This window comes from Triturus cristatus, chromosome 4_2 (genome assembly GCF_964204655.1).
Source record: "Triturus cristatus chromosome 4_2, aTriCri1.1, whole genome shotgun sequence".
In the NCBI taxonomy this organism is placed as follows: domain Eukaryota; kingdom Metazoa; phylum Chordata; class Amphibia; order Caudata; family Salamandridae; genus Triturus; species Triturus cristatus.
Window position 1 is genome coordinate 236750245 of NC_140586.1, and position 19274 is coordinate 236769518.

At 48.9% G+C, this 19274-nt stretch overlaps 1 protein-coding gene across 1 annotated transcript in view; it reads right to left on the reverse strand.

Annotated features, from left to right (window-relative positions):
• Positions 1–19274, reverse strand: part of CARD10 (caspase recruitment domain family member 10) — a 260351-nt gene that overhangs the window by 95541 nt on the left and 145536 nt on the right. Inside the window, exon 5 of the mRNA XM_085601364.1 lies at positions 13808–13996. Within this exon, the coding sequence (XP_085457490.1) occupies positions 13808–13996 (189 nt within the window). The remainder of the gene's footprint in view (positions 1–13807; positions 13997–19274) is intronic.

Below are 19274 nucleotides of genomic sequence, written 5' to 3' on the forward strand. Positions count from 1 at the left end.
TGTCTCAGGGCACTGCTGGGAGGACTCTGCACACACACCTCCTGTCTCAGGGCACTTCTGGGAGGACTCTGCACACACCCCTCCTGTCTCAGGGCACTGCTGGGAGGACTCTGCACACACCCCTCCTGTCTCAGGGCACTTCTGGGAGGACTCTGCACACACCCCTCCTGTCTCAGGGCACTGCTGGGAGGACTCTGCACACACCCCTCCTGTCTCAGGGCACTGCTGGGAGACATCAGGTACCCCCCCGACAGTACATGGCATGTGTGTCACACCGGGACACAATGCCTGAAGACACAGTCACAACATAGGGACAGTCTGTGGCAGTGGCCTATGCACTCACCTGATACCCTGGTCGCCCATACAGCATGGGGTACTGTGGGAGGATCACATCCAGCAGAGCCATGTTCTCCTCCAGGGTGAATGGCTGTGTCCTCTCCACAGCCCTTGACATGGTTCCAGGGAATCAGTAGCAGCAGCTTGGTCGACAAATGCAAAGATGTGCAGGCAAGTAATCCCTCATGGGACCTGGCTGCCTTATATGTGGCCTTCTGCCCAGTCTCATGCACAGGAGTACAGAGTGATTGGTCACTCACATTTGCATCCTATGTTTCCACCAATCCCTTCAAACCTAGCAGTCTGTGGGTTCTCTATCGGTTTCATTCTCCTGCATGATGTCAGCCCCACAAACACATTGCAACAAAGTAGAAGAATTCCAACTGACTTCTGCTGTGCACCTTCCAGAACAAAATCGAAATTTGAACCTGGTCGCCATGACAACCAGCATGCATGTAGGCCTTAATACTTGTCCCCTATGTAATTAGGAGAATCACACACAGGTACGGTGCGTTTCCGGGCCCTAGGGCACCCCAAATGCATGGCAACGGCCCGTACATGCATGCCTACGTTCAAAATCACTATGGGTCTGCACGCGTATGCGTACACGTAGTGGTACGGACCGTACACACGCATGTACGCTCACTATCACCATGGGTCTGCACGCGTATGCGTACACGTAGTGGTACGGACCGTACAAATGCCTGTACGCTCACTATCACTATGGTTCTGCACGCGTATGCGTACTCGTTGTGGTACGGACCGTACAAATGCCTGTACGCTCACTATCACTATGGGTCTGTGTACCCGTAGTGATAGTGAGCGTACATGCGAGTGTACGGTCCGTACCACTACGTGTACGCATACGCGTGCAGACCCATAGTGACAGTGAGCGTAGATGCGAGTGTACGGTCCGTACCACTACGTGTACGCATACGCGTGCAGACCCATAGTGATAGTGAGCGTAGATGCGAGTGTACGGTCCGTACCACTACGTGTACGCATACGCGTGCAGACCCATAGTGATAGTGAGCGTACATGCGAGTGTACGGTCCGTACCACTACGTGTACGCATACGCGTGCAGACCCATAGTGATAGTGAGCGTACATGCGAGTGTACGGCCCTCTCACTATGGTTCTGCACGCGTATGCGTACTCGTTGTGGTACGGACCGTACAAATGCCTGTACGCTCGCCATCACGATGGGTACACATACGGCAGCACTCCCACAGTGATTGGGGAACATACACAGGCCCTCTTAGCAGCAGTACGCCGGTTTGTACACATCACTGTGGTGATAGTCGACACACAGGTAGGAATAGGGCGGACATACTTGTCCATGGATTGACATACTTGTCCATGAATGGACATCAAGGCATCGTCTGTGCATTACTACATGTGTGGGGCACAGGTGTGACAGGCTGTGATGTGGAACATGCCTCCTGAGTGGAGGAGGCACCAGATGTATGATGAGATGTGTACAGGTGTACTGTGTGAGGGTGCAATGTGTGCCAGGCATGCCCTTGACTCCTTTGACATGTGTGCATGTCATACTGCGCACTTGGGGTGAGCGTCACTGGCATGGCACGGACACCAACACACGGAAGTGTCCCATGATGCCCGGTACAGGGGTCATGACACCTGACTTGTCACTACCCACAGTGCACAATGTGACTATGTCATTTATGTGTCCGGGATTTACATCAGGTTGATGTTGTAGCACCCTCAAAAGCTGCAGCCGTTGCAGCAACCAACATGTGTCTGTGTGTAGATTGTCATTGCACACTGTTCCGCACACCATGCCACATGTGGTATCGGATGTGAGGTGCACATGTATGCATGGGACACGGAGTAGCGTGACAAGGCCATGTCAGCATCCTCACAAGGAATGTGTGGTGAGTCATGACATGTGCACCTTCATGGCAAGGTGTGTGGGCAGGCCTAGTGACCTGTGGCTCCGGTGTTCCGCTACCAGTCTCTACAATCGGCATCCTACTTCTGCTGATGTGTGGGTGTATGTCACTTCTGTCTTGCGTCGGGCTGTTCACTTGCACTGGGACACAGCTATTCCCATGGCGTGGCATGGGGAGGTTCTCAATCTCCGTGTGTAGCTGGGTCTTGGAAGGAGTGTCACCTTGCATCCATACGTGTCCTGGGCATGTAGCACATATGTGACTCCCTATGTAGCATGTGTGTATTGCCAGATTTACATGTGCTCAGTAGACTTGAGTTGTTGTCGTAGTGCACTCACTCTTCCTTGTCACTTCCAAATTACTGCAGAGCGCCGCCTGTTGCCCGAATAATTCCAGACTTGGCTGCCATGCAGGAGAATGACAGGATCCGGCTCTACCGCTTCACCCAACCGTTGATTCTGGAGCTGACAGCGAGACTGGCACCACACCTGCAACCGCAGCACAGGTATCCTACGGCACTGACACCCCAGCTGAAGGTAATGGCTGCCCTACATTTTCTAGCCACGGGTACCTTCCAAAATACCATAGCTCATGTTGGTGGCATGTCCCAGAGCATGTTCAGCGGTGTGCTGCATGATTTCTTGGAGGCCATGTTGATTCACCTGGATGACTTCATAAAGTTCCCAACCCCTGAACAGATGACAGAGGTCAAGCGTGGATTCTATGCCCTGGGAGGGATGCCCCATGTCATTGGGTCCATAGATGGGACACATGTAGGTTTGGTACCACCACACGCACGGGAGGTGGCGTACCGGAATCGGAAGCACTACCACTCCATCAATGCCCTTGTGGTGTGTCTGTCCAACATGGTGATTTCACATGTCTGTGCTCGTTTTCCAGGATCAGCACACGATGCCTACATCATGAGGCGTAGCGGGATGCCTGATATGATGATGCAGCTGCGCAACGAACGGGCATGTGTTGTTGGTGGGTACAGTCTGTCTGTCCTGTATTCTGTATAGCCTACCAGCACGACCGCTTCGCCAGTTCTAACGATATCCATGTGCTTTCCATGTAGGGGACGCTGGCTATCCCAACATGCCTTGGCTGCTGACACCTCTCCGCAACCCCATCACGCCGGCCCAGCTCCGCTACAACACCGCCCATGGCCGGACAAGGCGTGTGATAGAGAGGACGTTTGGCATGCTGAAGAGCCGATTCCGGTGCCTCCACAAGACCGGCGGCGCACTCCCATATGCCCCGGCGAAGGTTTGCAAGATCTTCATGGTCTGCTGCATGCTGCACAACATGGCAGTTGAAAGAGCTGTGCCACTCATCCTGAATCAACATGACGAGGACCATCCACCCGTGGAGGACGAAGGGCTTGGCAATGGGGCTAGTGATGTGGAGGATGTGGAGCCGCAAGAGGACATCCGGACTCGGCTCATACGCGACTTCTTTGCTTAGTGGTGAGTACCAGTGTCTTGAGTGTGCACGCCTTGGTCCCCGTGTGGCATGCGTTGTGATGTGTGTCTCCACCTGCATGTATGGCACGTGAGTCAGAGGTGTGTGTGGGTGTGTCACTGGAGTGATGGTGGCAGTGATGTGTATTTCCCCACTCATAATTGTGACCTAGCATGTTGTCATCCTAACATGTGTCGAGTACATGCACATGCAAGTGGCTGTGCTTTTTGTGGCTGACTTCTTGTGTGTCTCTCTTCCCCAGGTACCTGCGCATGCCGTCTTCTGGTTGCATTGTTGTGGCACTGCTATTCCTCATGGACATGGCATCGTGGGCTGACTCAGCGTTACAGGCACGGACACGTTTGGAAGTCTCCATGGGGTAAGGGATGCATCAGGGGTGTATTGGGTGTGGCAGTTGTTCACGATGTGTGCACACTGCCCCGGTCGGGGTTTGGTTCCTCTGCAGACATGGGGCATCCCCATGGGACACGACATGCAGCTGGGTACACCAGAATAGATGTGCTGCCTGGTTGTCAGTCATCAGTGATGGGATAGTGGATTGTGATGATGCCATCAATGTGTGTGACACTGCCCTCGGACACATACGGTTAACAATTGCTTGACATGGCGTGGGACTTCCACATCAGCGGATCTGTGGTGTATGTTAGGCTCTCCGTGTGCAGCTGTGGGTATTTAGCTGTTGGCCGACGCTTGTGTGCCAGTACCATGGCTATCACGCATTTGTGCTGCAGAAGGGGGGTGCCAGTGTTGGACCCACATGTTACTCCACATGAAGTGTTCATGTGTACTTCAAGTTGCCTCTGCAATCCCGAATACATGACTAATAAAGGTGTCCCTATGCCTCCAAGGTGCCTCTTCTCAGTCAATGCTGGTGTGTTGGCACGGTGCATCCAGCATGTCTGGCATGGTATCCCCTGATTGTGGCTATGTGCCAATGTGTCGACTGGCGAGATGCAAGCTGTGTGTGTTGGCTGACACTGTGTATTGGGCATGATGTCCATGACTGCGTGGGTATTGTGACATGTGCCATCCCCATGCATCCAACGTTGGACAGGCCCCCATTCTCTGCATCCACCGGACTCAAGCTTGCAGGACATGGTTCTGCCACCTGTCTACACATACCTGGGTGCCCCCCAGGACACTGGCCAGGATCCCTGACCTCTGCGCATGACTGTTGCTGTACTGAGTGTGTGTGTCAGCACGGTTGTTCGGCCACCCCCTCAGCTGGTTGTGCCCATCACGGGTGTGTATGGTGCTCCATGTCTGTCTTGCCTAATAGACTGTGACCCATGTGTCCTGTGCCAGACTCAGGCCCCAGGGTGTGGATGGTTGAAGAGAACAGATAACTCAGGCATGTTTCGACTTTACAAGACACATGTTAGGTAATAATGCTACCAGCAGGCATCTACTCTTAGTAGTGTGATTTATTATGGGGGGGGGGGGGGGGGACAAAGTGAGGTGCTTTCCGGGATTATGGAATCCAAAGTTCAGTAGGGGAGTTGGTGTCCTTGCCATTGGAAATCCTCAGAGTCCATGCCACAGTCTTTGTCAACATTGTTCAGCCAGTGACCAGCAGGGCCATGTGGCAGAGAATGTCTCTTGATGCTGTGATGCTGTTGCTCCAGTGGGCCAGGTGCCAGGCCAGGTGTCCTGGGAGATGGTGATGTAGCAGCCACCCTCACGGTGCTTTCCGTGGACGACCCGGCCTCCTGCGGGGAACATCACCAGCAGGCCGTGACGACGTCTGGGATGCTCCGTCGGATGTTTCCTCCTCCTCCTGATCCCTCCCTGTGGGTGGTGATGTTCTCCGCCTTCTGGCACAGGGAGGGTCGGCCATGGTGTCGGCCATCCGACGGAGTTCAGCGTGAATCCCCTGGGACGCCGTCACTTGCTCAGCCTGTCTGTCCTCCATCCTCCGTTGGTGTACCAGTAGACAGGCTATTAGGTCCGCATGTTGCTGGGCCTGCTGGGTCTTGATCCCCTCGAGGACGGACACAACCTGGGCCATGCCCGTGGTGTCCTGCCGGTATGAGTCCAGGATGTTACGGACATGGGAATATACCGGATCCCCAGCCAACTGGTCAGGCTCGCGCCTCCGCCGTCCTCCACTCCCACCACCCCTGCCCACTTGCGCCTGGCCTGCACTTGTGGGCACATCGGGTCTCCGGGACCCCTGAGGGGTGGCATTTGCGTTGTCGCCTGCCTCCTCCTGGGTGCCCGGGACACCGTGTCCCTCCTGGCGAGCCTGGCTGCATTGTGGTGTTGGGGCAGGGATCCTGGGTGTCTCCTGGGATGTGGCAGGAGTGGGGGTGGTGGTTGGCACGGTTGTACCTGACTCAGGTGCTGCAGGTGGTTGGACACCAGAGGGGCCAGGTCGGTCGAGGTCGTCCGCAGAGTGGTGAGAGTGGTCGCTGCCGGTGGGATCGGTCTCCTGCAGATCCGGGTCCTGTGAGTGTTCCCCCCCAGTGTTGGGGGGTGCAGCACGACGTTGACCTGTGTGTGAGAGAGACAATGTTAATTTTGGTCCATGAAACATCCATGTTTCATCAGTTTCAAAGTTGGCACTTTTCCTCTTGGAATTAGGATCTGTCTTGCATTCCACTCACAGTGCACTTGTGCATGGGTGTGTCCCTTGGGCACCACTTTGGCCCCTTTCACTATGTGTGGCACAGTCTTACTTGCTGCGTCAAGTGTGACTGCAGTCAGCAGTGGAGTGTGCAGGTGTGGCGAGCCATGCATTTGCGCCTTCCTTGTAGCACTGTACATGTGCACATGGAGTGGATCCACACACTTATACGATGCAGGTGGCTATCCTTGTGCTCGTGTACAGGTTGTGACATGGCCCTGCGTTTGGCCCTGATGAAGAGGGGGGGTTCTTGCACTGGCCACCCATGTCTACATGCACGCGGTCCACCTGCTTACGAGCAGACATTCCCACACACCAAAGGACTAATTTGCTCTCCCTGTGTCTCCCTCCTTCTCTGTCCCCCTCTCCCTCCCTCTCTGTCCCCCTCTCCCTCCCTCTGTGTGACAGCCTCCTCCCTCTGTCCGTCTCCCTCCCTCTCTGTCCCCCTCTCCCTCCTTCTCTGTCCCCCTTTCCCTCCCTCTGTGTGTCCCCCTCTGTCACCTCGGCCCAGCTTCCTGGGCACAGACTGTTAGCAGATCTTTGAGTGGCCCTTGGCTTGTTGATGTGAGTTTGTTTCTGCTCTCCAGGCACCCATTTGGTGTGATGTGTGTCTGTGCGCTGCTGCTGTGGTGGTGTGTGCTGCCACTCTTTCACAATGTTGGCTGTTCATTAGCTGCCGTCATGTGCAAACCAGTGCCTTCACCCCCATGTGTTGATGCAAGGCGTCCGCCATTTGCTGGCAAGTCATTCCTGTGTTGGGACACAGTGTTTGTCTGGCTGTGACCTAGGCCATATGGGCAGAGGCCATTGTTGTCTGCTATGGAGTCGCACTATGTGATTGTTGGTGCCCAGCCTCCCGCCATCCGGGTTACCGTGTCATGTGTTGTTGTCTTCTGTGGCCTGTGACTTGACATTGTCCAGCTGGGTGCATGGGGCATGGTGGCAGCAGTGGCATGTGCCTGCTCATGGAGTGTGGTTGAGTCATGCGATGGCTTGTGGTAGTTGCGTGCCTGTTAGTAGTTTTGGTTGTGGTTGCAGTTCCCCCCATGTGAGGTGCGTTGTTTGTGTACTCACCCGGGTCTCGGAGTCCTTCTAATCCTTCGACTGCCTCCACCGGCAGTATGGCCATCACCCTCTCCTCCCAGGGATGGTACTGTACGGGTCTGCGGGAGGGCCCTCCTCCGGTGGCGTTGGCATGGTCGAGTTCCTCCTGCCTCTTGGCTCTGACCCTCCTCCGCAGATCGTACCACCTGTTCTGGCAATCCTGCTTGGTCCTCCTGGTGTCCGCAACGGCATTCACAGCATCGACGATGGTCTGCCACATGGCTGTTTTGGCAGCCTGGCTGGTGTTTCTGACCAATGTTCCAAAGATCTGTGGCTCGACTCTGAGGATTTGATCCACAAGGACCTCCAACTCTCGGTGACTGAACTTTGGATTCTTGGTAGTGGGCATGGTGAGGGGTGTGGGTGGGGATGGTGTGGGTGCGGGTGGTGTGTGGATGTTGGGGGGGGGGTGTGGATGGTTGTGTGTGTGTGTGAATGTGATGAGAGGGTGTTTGTGAGGGTGGTTGTGTAAAGGTGTGCAAGTGTAAGGTGTGGTGTAGCTTGTAGTGTGGTTCTGTGGTGTCTGGCAGCAGTGAGTCTGTTGCAAAGGCTCATGGTTTGTGTGTGTGGGCCCTTTTTATTGGTCCATGGGTGGGTGTGGCAGTGTTTGAAGTTTGGGTGGGTGTGTTATAAGGAGTGGTGGTGTATTGGGCCTCTGTTTGTTTTTGGCAGTTGCAGGTCAGTGATTGTGTTATTTTAGTGGTTGTTGGCCATGTTTCGTGGCTTTGTGCCTTTCGAATGGTGTATTCTTGTGTAGTTTTGTTTTGTCCTGGTTGTGTACGTGCGTTTTGAGCATGTGTACGGTGTGTACATGGGCCATTTGGTTGTACGGTGCTGTCCTTGTATGTGACTTGGTACGAGTCGTACATGCGGTGGTGATGTTGGGGCCTGGGGTGCGCTCCGTACTTAGGAGGTTGTGTTGGGGGTAGGACCGGAACCTACTGGGGTGTACATAGACGGTGGTACGACACGTACTGGGGTGGGGGGGTGTACATTGACGGTGGTACGACACGTACTGGGGTGGGGGGTGTACATTGACGGTGGTACGACACGTACTGGGGTGGGGGGGTGTACATTGACGGTGGTACGACACGTACTGGGGTGGGGGGTGTACATTGACGGTGGTGCGACACGTACTGGGGTGGGGGGGTGTACATTGACGGTGGTACGACACGTACTGGGGTGGGGGTACGACTCGAACGTACTGGGGTATCGGTAGACGGGGGGTACGACACGTACTGGGGTGGGGGGGTGTACATTGACGGTGGTACGACACGTACTGGGGTGGGGGTACGACTCGAACGTACTGGGGTATCGGTAGACGGGGGGTACGACACGTACTGGGGTGGGGGGGTGTACATTGACGGTGGTACGACACGTACTGGGGTGGGGGGTGTACATTGACGGTGGTACGACACATACTGGGGTGGGGGGGTGTACATTGACGGTGGTACGACACGTACTGGGGTGGGGGTACGACTCGAACGTACTGGGGTATCGGTAGACGGGGGGTACGACACGTACTGGGGTGGGGGGGTGTACATTGACGGTGGTACGACACGTACTGGGGTGGGGGTACGACTTGAACGTACTGGGGTATCGGTAGACGGGGGGTACGACACGTACTGGGGTGGGGGGGTGTACATTGACGGTGGTACGACACGTACTGGGGTGGGGGGTGTACATTGACGGTGGTACGACACGTACTGGGGTGGGGGGGTGTACATTGACGGTGGTACGACACGTACTGGGGTGGGGGTACGACTCGAACGTACTGGGGTATCGGTAGACGGGGGGTACGACACGTACTGGGGTGGGGGGGTGTACATTGACGGTGGTACGACACGTACTGGGGTGGGGGTACGACTCGAACGTACTGGGGTATCGGTAGACGGGGGGTACGACACGTACTGGGGTGGGGGGGGTGTACATTGACGGTGGTACGACACGTACTGGGGTGGGGGGTGTACATTGACGGTGGTACGACACGTACTGGGGTGGGGGTACGACTCGAACGTACTGGGGTATCGGTAGACGGGGGGTACGACACGTACTGGGGTGGGGGGGTGTACATTGACGGTGGTACGACACGTACTGGGGTGGGGGGTGTACATTGACGGTGGTACGACACGTACTGGGGTGGGGGGGTGTACATTGACGGTGGTACGACACGTACTGGGGTGGGGGGTGTACATTGACGGTGGTACGACACGTACTGGGGTGGGGGGGTGTACATTGACGGTGGTACGACACGTACTGGGGTGGGGGTACGACTCGAACGTACTGGGGTATCGGTAGACGGGGGGTACGACACGTACTGGGGTGGGGGGGTGTACATTGACGGTGGTACGACACGTACTGGGGTGGGGGTACGACTGGAATGTACTGGGGTGTCGGTAGACGGGGGATTTGACACGTACTGGGGTGGGGGTACGACTGGAACGTACTGGGGTGGGGGTACACGGGGGGTACGACACGTACTGGGGTGGGGGTTGGACTGGAACGTACTGGGGTGTACCTAGACGGGTGGGGGTATACATACACGGGGGTACGTGTCGGACGTACGGGGGCTGGGGGGGGTGTTGGGCGCGTATGCGGGCACATGTCTCCATGGTTGCTATGGATGTTCGGTGCGGACGGTGTTTTTTTCCATACGGTTGTAGGCTCGGACGCACGGGATGGATCGTGATTCCTCGGTCGGACTTGGCTTTTCACGTTTGTAAGGTAAATCGTCCGAGGACGTGTCGGACACATTTTCCGACCGGAGGACGTGTGGGGAATGATTCCCAGTGCGGTTCGTATGGACTTTTTACCATGCGAATCGTGATTGCGAGTTCGTACGGCACTTGTTCGATTCGTACGGTAAAAAGACCCGATACGAGTCGCACGGGGACATTTTTTGCCGGATCGTGATCGGCACCCTTGTCTGTGATTGCTTATAAATAAAAAATCTATTTTTTTTCAAATGCAGCCTGTTTTCCTTAAAGGAAAACAGGATACTTTGCAAATAAAATATGAAACGTTTTTTGTTTAATTTTTTAAGAGTAGGCAGTAATGCATGGGAGCACTGCCTGCTTTAAAAAAAAAAAACTCATTCTTAAACGGGAAGGTTCCCTTTTGCGAATGGTTTACCACCAACTTCAAGATGGTGGCAAAATGCAAATGTTTTGCTACTGCATTTGGGTCACAAAACATTTGTACATACCAATGCAAATCGGCATTAGGAAGGGACGCTCTAAACACGCCCTTTCCAAATATCAATTCACAATCCCAAACTGCGATTCAGTAACAGGTTACCAAATTGAAATTTGGGCTTTGGACATTTATTTAAAATGTCTTTTTGCAGTCGCGAATGTCCCGGTTCTGCGACTTGGGCTGTTTGCGCATGCAAAAAAAGCTTTGCACATCTGGTCATTAATTCTGTAGATAAATTAATAAATAACACATTGGTTTATTAAGCGATAGTTATGTCGGAAACAGCCCGAGTCATAAATAATTATTGTAGTAATTCCCTCAATAAGGGAACGCCTAACTCCTTGGCCAAAATGCCTAGGAACACTTCAGGAACTGGTGGGTGCAATACGGTATGTGGGTGCAGCGATCCACACTGTGTTGTCATTTAGGGGCAAACTAACTACCAGCAACTAGTGCCCGTGGTGAACCATGCAATCGCAGTTCTCTCATATTTTCTTTTTTGTTTCCATTATTTTTCCCCCTCAAATGTTCCTTCCACTTACCCCTTGTGTCCTAGAGAGACTGCAGAGTTTCCCCACATGCTTTGATTGCTCCTAATGCTATTCCACAACAAAAAAGTATTAAAGACAGGGCATACCCAAGTGAGAAAAGGGCCTCGGTATGGTTACAAAAAACACTGCTAGCAGATACTAGATCTTGCCTTGGCCTTGCAAATCAATACATTCCAGATTGCAATGCATTAAATAGATGACATGGAAAATACCCCAGACTAAAACATAAATACAATCATGAACACCAAGTCACTGGGGGCATGCTATTCCAACCCAAGGAAGACATGGCAGATAACTAGAGACAGTTTGCTCCAATCCAAAAGAGATACACCTCTTCACCAGAGAAAGGCTGCCTGTATCCTAAAGAGATTGACCTGTCACTGGGGACAGATAGGCCCAATCCAAAGGAGATAAATACAAGTGACAAGTGCAAATTGTTTAACATGTTGATCAAGCCTACTTTGCTGGTGGTTTCTGACACCATTAGGCTAGTTGTGGATGGGGGAACCGGGTGGCCCTTTTTTCACGTTGACCTTTCCGCAGCTCTGGACACTGTCACACACCCTCATTTTTACAACCTTCAGGTCCCACAGGTGTGGTCCTTCACTGGCATGGTTTGACTCTTTCCTGGCAGGCAGACATGAATCCTTTGGATGGCTCCATTTTCCTCTGAGCGGAAACCTCTGGGTTTTGAGGTACCAAAAGGATCTGCTTTGAGTCGCAGACTATTCAGTGCTTATATGACTCTGTTATATCTCACCTCTTTAGCTTGGTTCACTGTGTCTTAGAATCTTAGTGTTGCTAGGTAACCCATTTGTTGAGTGATATTTTAAACAGTTTGTGGAGCGGTTGGTGGAGAAGCCACCTCTTCACCGGGCTCCTGTCTTCTGTGTAGTTGTACTGAATAAACTCCATTCAGCACTATCAACGTTGGTGTACTTAATTACTACAATTATTGTGGCGACGAGGATGGGATGGTGGAGAAGCCACCTCTTCACCGGGCTCCTGTCTTCTGTGTAGTTGTACTGAATAAACTCCATTCAGCACTATCAACGTTGGTGTACTTAATTACTACAGACTCCTCTAGTGACCCTTGTAGAATCGTACAGTGTGCAAATAGTTTCAAACACCGATGTTACACAACTACTCCTCACCTTAGATAAAGAGGCCCCTAATGCGCTGAGCAATTTCAAGGCTTGCATCTCGGCAGTGTTTCTATGGTTGCATACCAGCATCCTCCAATGCAATGCCGCCAAACTGGAAATCTTGCTCTTCGGGATTCCTCCTCCCAGCTGGCCCCTGACACGGTAGTTTGCAATCTGGAGGTGAAATTTTAGCACACGGCCACCTTGTCCCTCACCCCCTCCCCCCAGATGGTAGCGTGTAGTAGCCTAGTAGGCTCCTGTTTCTGACTACTAAAGAGTTTAAACGTTTCTCTACCTTCTCCCTCTACCGCAACAAAAAAAGGTGATACATCCCATGATCACCTTCCAGTTAGGATATGCCAATTCACTCTATTAGGGCCTTCCAGTCTTTCTTCTGTAGAGACTACATGCAGCTGGTTCAAAACGCTGCAGCACGGCTTCTGCTAAAATTCTCTATGCGGGCCCACCTCCTCCCCTTCCTGAAAGTACTTCGCTGGCTTCCGATGAATGAACGGGTGAGGTTCAAAGCTTTAGTCTTGACATAAAGAACTTTTTATCAATCTGGCCCTCAGTACCCGTCTCAAAGAATCACCCATTACCATCCATCCAGATCACTCTGTTCCTCCAATTCCTAGTTGGTGGTGGTTCCCAAATTCAGAAGGAAAAAGTGGGGTGGTAGCTCTTATTCTTATCTTGGGGCAAGGGACTGGAACACCATACCACAGCAGCTCCGGCCACAGTAGATATTCAGGCCTTCAAACTCCTTAAAACCTGGCTCTTTGGACTCGCATTTTGATCCCAGGCCAGTTAGGGTCAGCACTAGGACACTCATGGAGTATTGGTTAGGCTTTACAAATCCGATAGATAGATAGATAGATAGATAGATAGATAGATAGATAGATAGATAGATAGATAGATAGATAGATAGATAGATAGATAGATAGATAGATAGATAGATAGATAGATAGATAGATAGATAGATAGATAGATAGATAGATAGATAGATAGATAGATAGATAGATAGATAGATTATTTCTGTGAGTTCCCTTCTTTTTGTTCAGATCTGAACTTTTTCTAAGGAGCACTGTTATATATAAGAGCCATGTAGAAGTATTTTACATATTTAGATGTTATAAAAGTAACAATATTGTTTGCTGCCTGCATGAATTTGTCCTATTGTCCCTTGTAGATATGCTTTCATCAGAATGTAAATAAAAACAATACAAAACGTAGAATTGTAGACTCAAACTTTGTTAAAATAAAAATATGTTTTGACGTTTGCAATCACACAAAAAATGACACTGGTGTGATATAATTTGGAGACTGCCGCCAAATCGTTTGGAGAATATTTATTCATATTTTGAATATTTATCTAGTGCTCCGTGATATGCTTGCATTCCCACCTATGCCTCGATTATCACTCTTCCCAGTCTCCCCCCATGGCCCCAGTACCTGGAGAGCTTGCTGCACCTCCTGCAGTGAAGCCTTGAGGCGCTCATTCTCTGCTTGCAGGCTGCTGACTGCCTCTCGGTCTAGGCACCGAGTCTTTTCCTCCAGGTCGTTTTGCAACTTCATAGATCGCTTCCTTGCAAACGAGCACTCTTCCTCCAAGCTGCTCATCCTGCTCTTCAGCTGGTCCACCTATGCAGCCAACGGACGGAGAAAAGGGGAAGAAAACACGCAGTTAGGTGGAGCAAAACGTGTTGATAAAATGGGGGGGAAATCTTAATCAGGAGGTAAAGCATATGAAAGTCTTCATAAAAGTGAAAAAACAAAATCCTCATTTTTTTGATCAAGTGAATCAAATCACAGTAAAGCAAAAAAAAAACTCCATCTAGAGAACAATCAAGAATGATGCAGTGAAAACCGAAACACGTCAGTGAAGCAGAAAGTGGTTTGCAACTAAAAAAAGGAAAGTCAAAGACTTTAGACATGGATTTGACTACGTTCCGGTCTTGCTCTAACCCTTCAGAGGCAATTTAATGAAAACTTTCAGCATGTGTTCAAACATCCACAATGTCATCTTTCTATAGTCACGCTTAAACGATGGAACATGTTGGGGACAATTTAAATAGAAAATAACAATGCTGTATGTGGGAAACACTGCAAAGACCTTGATGTGGACAGAGTTATATAAGAGACCCGATAGCAGTATCTTACAGCTGATATGCAGGAGTATAATAAAGCGGGCATGCCATTCGTTGGCTCGCTTACATTTTCTTCCTCCACTTAAGGGGCTGTCCTTAAAATACCTCTTGGCGCATGAGAGTGCACCATGCTGCTTATCCACCAGTCAGGGAGGGTCATGAATCTTGACATCAACTTTCATACATGAGTTGCGTCAGTGACTCAATGACACTTTCTACCTGGTACTGTCCCACTGCTTAATGTGTTCCACTGTTTACATGTGGTGGGCACTGGCACTCAGTTTTAAGGGCCAGGACTTATTTATCATGATCGGGATTTGATCTAGCAAGGGCTCAGGCGTGAATGTAAAAATACCTGAAAGGTAAAATAAAGAGAAATAGAGTTTAGGGGGGCAGAAGAAATAGGCATGAGGTGAAATCAAGACTAGGAAGCCTACGCATTTGGTGAAACCCAGCATTCGGCAGCCCCGGAAGTGGGCTCTCAAGAGATACTTATGGCCTCTATTAATTTTTGCACCAAGTGACTTCAAGGGCTCCTGCGCCAAATAAACAAGGAACGCACAAAACCTAAAGTTTTGCAAAGTTGATAATCTTCACGCTTCACCCTTCTCAAGGATTGGGACTTTTGTCATTTTAGCAGACTTTCGATTTATGAAAAAAAAAAAATACTTGTTTTCTTCTTAAATTGAGCTTTAACAACAAAACTATTTTGCTGTTACTTTATTCCAGAAAAATCATGAAATACACTTTGAAAAAACTTCATACGTTTAGAGGAAGAAAATCTTCACAATTGTGTATACTGCAGTGGCGGCTCCTCCGCTAAGTGGAAGGAGTGCCACTCCGCTGTTCTGTCAGCAGTCTAAAAAGGAAAAATAAAATAGTAATAACGCAATTTTATTATCATTTAATTTTTCCGTTCCTTCTTAGGTGGGGGCGAGGCTGGGCTGGCCAAAGCAGGGGCCAGGGGGCAGAGTGATGAGCACACTCTAAGTGCGCATGATGGTTTGGCCATCCGTCTTGGGCCGGCCAAGCAGTCCTGCGCACTTTGCATGTTCTCCACCAGCTGTATTGCACAGCCTGGGTGGAGAACATGCACAGGCTCATAGTCCCTGTCTGAGCGCCAAATCACGGTGTTCAGATCAATCACGACGTTGCTGGCATGCTGGTGACAGCACCATTGTGATTGCCTGGGGGAGTCTGTGTGCTTTCTGCTTCCTGCGTGTCGATGACCGAAGACGACCGGGAAGCGGCGGCCTGCCTGCAGGTAAATGGATTTTGTTCCCCGCCACCCCCGTTAAGCAGCAGCCACCACTGGTATACTTTAGTACCAAATAGGAAGCTTGTCATGCATCATTCATAAATTGTGAAAACAGCCAACACATGACGAAAGCTTAAAAGTATTGCGAATCCCCAAGATTTACAGTGCAAAGTGAAGGAATATCTTTAATGGGATCCAAATTATATGCAAATTGTGAACATCCTGTTGACCCTCTCCAATAACCTCATATCCCACCCCCTGGTTGTCACACAAAGCCCATGAGTGGATTTAATTCTGCAAAGTCATTAATAGGATTATGAGTCTGATTCATAAAGTTGTTTTCTGTATGTGTGGCTTACTCCAGGAAATTCGGGGCTAAGGTCTAGTTGTACGAAGCATTGTCAAATGGCCCGAGTCGCAGAATCGAGCCGTTTGTGACTGCAGAACTGCTTACTGGGTTGTACAAAGCCCAAATTGCGATTCCGTAACTTGTTAATGACTCCCACTTTAGGTTTTGCAATTCGGCATTTAGAAGGGGGCTTGTTCAGGGCATTCCTTACCAATACCAAATTTAATTGGTATGTACAAATGTTTTGCAACCAAAATGCAGTCGCAAAACATTCACAATTTGCCGCCATTTGAAAAAATGGTGGCAACCCATTCGCAGAAATGGAAGTGGTCCCAAAGGGACCCCTTCCCCTTTGAAAATGGTTAGCAAAATATTTTTTAAGAGCATACCGTGATCCCACTGACTACTGTCTACTTTAAAGAAAATAAACTTCAAAGTTTAATGTATTTCTTTTTACACGCATCCCGCTTTCCTTTAAGGAAAACAGGCTGCGTTTAAAAAAAAATTGCTTCATGTAAAAGCAATCACAGACATGGTGGTGGTGGTCTGCTGGCCCCATCAGGCCACCATAACTGATGGCAGCGAATCGTTGTGGGTCACACATTGCGGCCTACCTCATTAAGATTGATGAGGTAGGTCTATTTGTGACCCACTATGACTCACTAATGAAACTCAAAAGAGTTTCATACATTAGGAATAGTGATTTTGTAATTGTGATTCGCAAAATATTGGAATTACGTACATAACCACTAACTTGATCTTTGTATATCTAGCCCTTTGCCATACCTAAGCCAGGCCTAAAGTCACCCTGACTTACAGGAGGCGTATTGTGAAAAGCATCACAAGCTTAAACATATTTGGCCAATCACTAGTTGCCATTTCTTAACTTTACACTGCAAATAATTGCCTTTCTTGCAGCGAAAAGGCAAACATTTGGAATTGTGAGTCATGAAACTTTTGTAGATTTTAATGTTTGTGTAGTTCATGAGGCAGATATTTGTTGGTTAGCTACCACTTTCTTCATGTGACGATAGGCTTTTCTTCAGTCAAACAAATGGATAAAATGTGTGTTTATACACACATCCACATATTCTTTGTTGGTCACTTGTAACGCTCACACTACTAACTGACTTATGTCTTGTGGTGGCCCTCAGGAGGAGCTGACGTGGGGTTGTAGGAAATATCAGGGCAGATGGTGTAGGACATCAGGGCTTGACAAGGAGTCTTCTGTAAACAATTTCTCTCTTTCTCTGTCTCATGTCCTAAAAGACTCATTTTACAGAGCAAGGATGTGAGAATGCCAATTATGGATGGGTCTTGTGGGTGTCTTGCCAATACCCCTGATTTACTGATGGCTAGGGATTCTATGAATAATAATGATGACAAAAGTTGTAAAAATGTGAGTACTACTAAACTGATGATTAAAGATGGACAGAAATTATAACTCCATACATTTCTGGAGAAAGGGATAAATCTGAGCAGAATACATGATTAGAATTTCCTCAACATAAGAACAGTACATCGGAGAGTAAAATACTGGGGGATTCTTCTCCAGTTGTATTACTTCCACTACAATTCAGAGGATATCATTCAACTCCAAACCAATCCTCAAAAAATAATAATACTAAGAACACCAATGCTATTAACAATAAGAATATGGATATTACTAATATTATTTATAAGAATTAGAACAGGATTACTAGTAAATAGAATACTAAGAAGATGAATGAGAATATGACAAAAAATATGTTAAATGCTAAAAATGCAAATAAGAATATTACTGATAATACAATTTAGAATAATACTATACGAATATCACTAGGAATAAGAATATTATTACATGAAGAAAACAAAAATAGGTATAATACTAAGAATCATGTTATGAATACTAATTAGAATATTGTTAAGAATATGCATAAAATTAAGAATATTACCAATAATATAACAGGAAATAAGAAATGCTAATAATATGACCAATACTAAATCAGTCCTTTGTTAAATTGTTGACAACAGATATTGGAGTCTATCACCAGTCGTTGGCTTGTGTTATTAGAAAAATGTACAAAGCCTCTTTATATTGTTCCCCTAGGTACATGAGTCTATAATATTATTGCAATCTTTTCAATACAGATCTAGCTTTGCCGAGCAGATTGAGAGGAAGCTGGTTGTGTAATTTCACATTCCATTTTAGCAGATGAGGCAGGCGCATACTGTAACAGCTTGTAATTCCTGGCTCAGGGTAAGTGAGAGCTCAGATAAATTCCCCTTACATTTTTCCACCTTTCAGACTACAAGCTTGTGGATGGATGGGTGTATATTAGGTCTGAGAGAAATTTTAATTTCACTGGCAAAATTCATGTAATTTCGGGAATTTCGAGTTACGTTTATTATGGAACATTTCCAAAAGTATGTAATTATGCCACATAACATAATCACTCGCTATTTTCGATAAAAACATGAAATGTGCCATTCATGGGTACAAATTTGCAGCAAACACGCCAAACATGACATGATTGCGTGTTGTTTGAGGTGGTTTTGCTTATTTGCACTATTTTGAGCACAATTTAAAAACTGACGTGACAATGTATTTCACTCTAAAACTTTCAGAAATAGTGCTAAATGCCAGATTAGCATTATGTGTAATTACGCGTAATTTCACATTATTTTTCAGAGATTTTTCATAATCATGCAAAAGCAAATTATGCATATTTTTTACACCTCTGTCATACATTTGTACAACAACTCCTGCAGATGTGATATCTTGAGACCATCAAACTTCAAATGTGACCGGCACTGTATCCCTGTGCCAATCTGCTGATAATTGTTTTCCTACAGGTGACAGGCTCCTTACAATGTGCTAATCTTCTGAGCCCTCCACCCCAGTGCTCAGGTTTAATATGTCCAGCAGACCTCCCCTTACCTCATCATCCACTCATTCCTTGTGGTCTGCTGCTTTGTGTCTTAGGGGTAATACTCTGAGCCCCTTTCCCAAGTTCTCATATGTAGAGCATCAATCCCCTTTAGGTGACAGGCCATACAATCGTCTATGCCTCCTCACTGGTCTTCAGATTCTAACGGCCCTTTAGGCGGGGGCCTCTCCCTACCCGTGCATCAGTGGTTAATTTGTAAAAAATATAAATGCTGGGGCTCTCGTCAGGAGGCAGC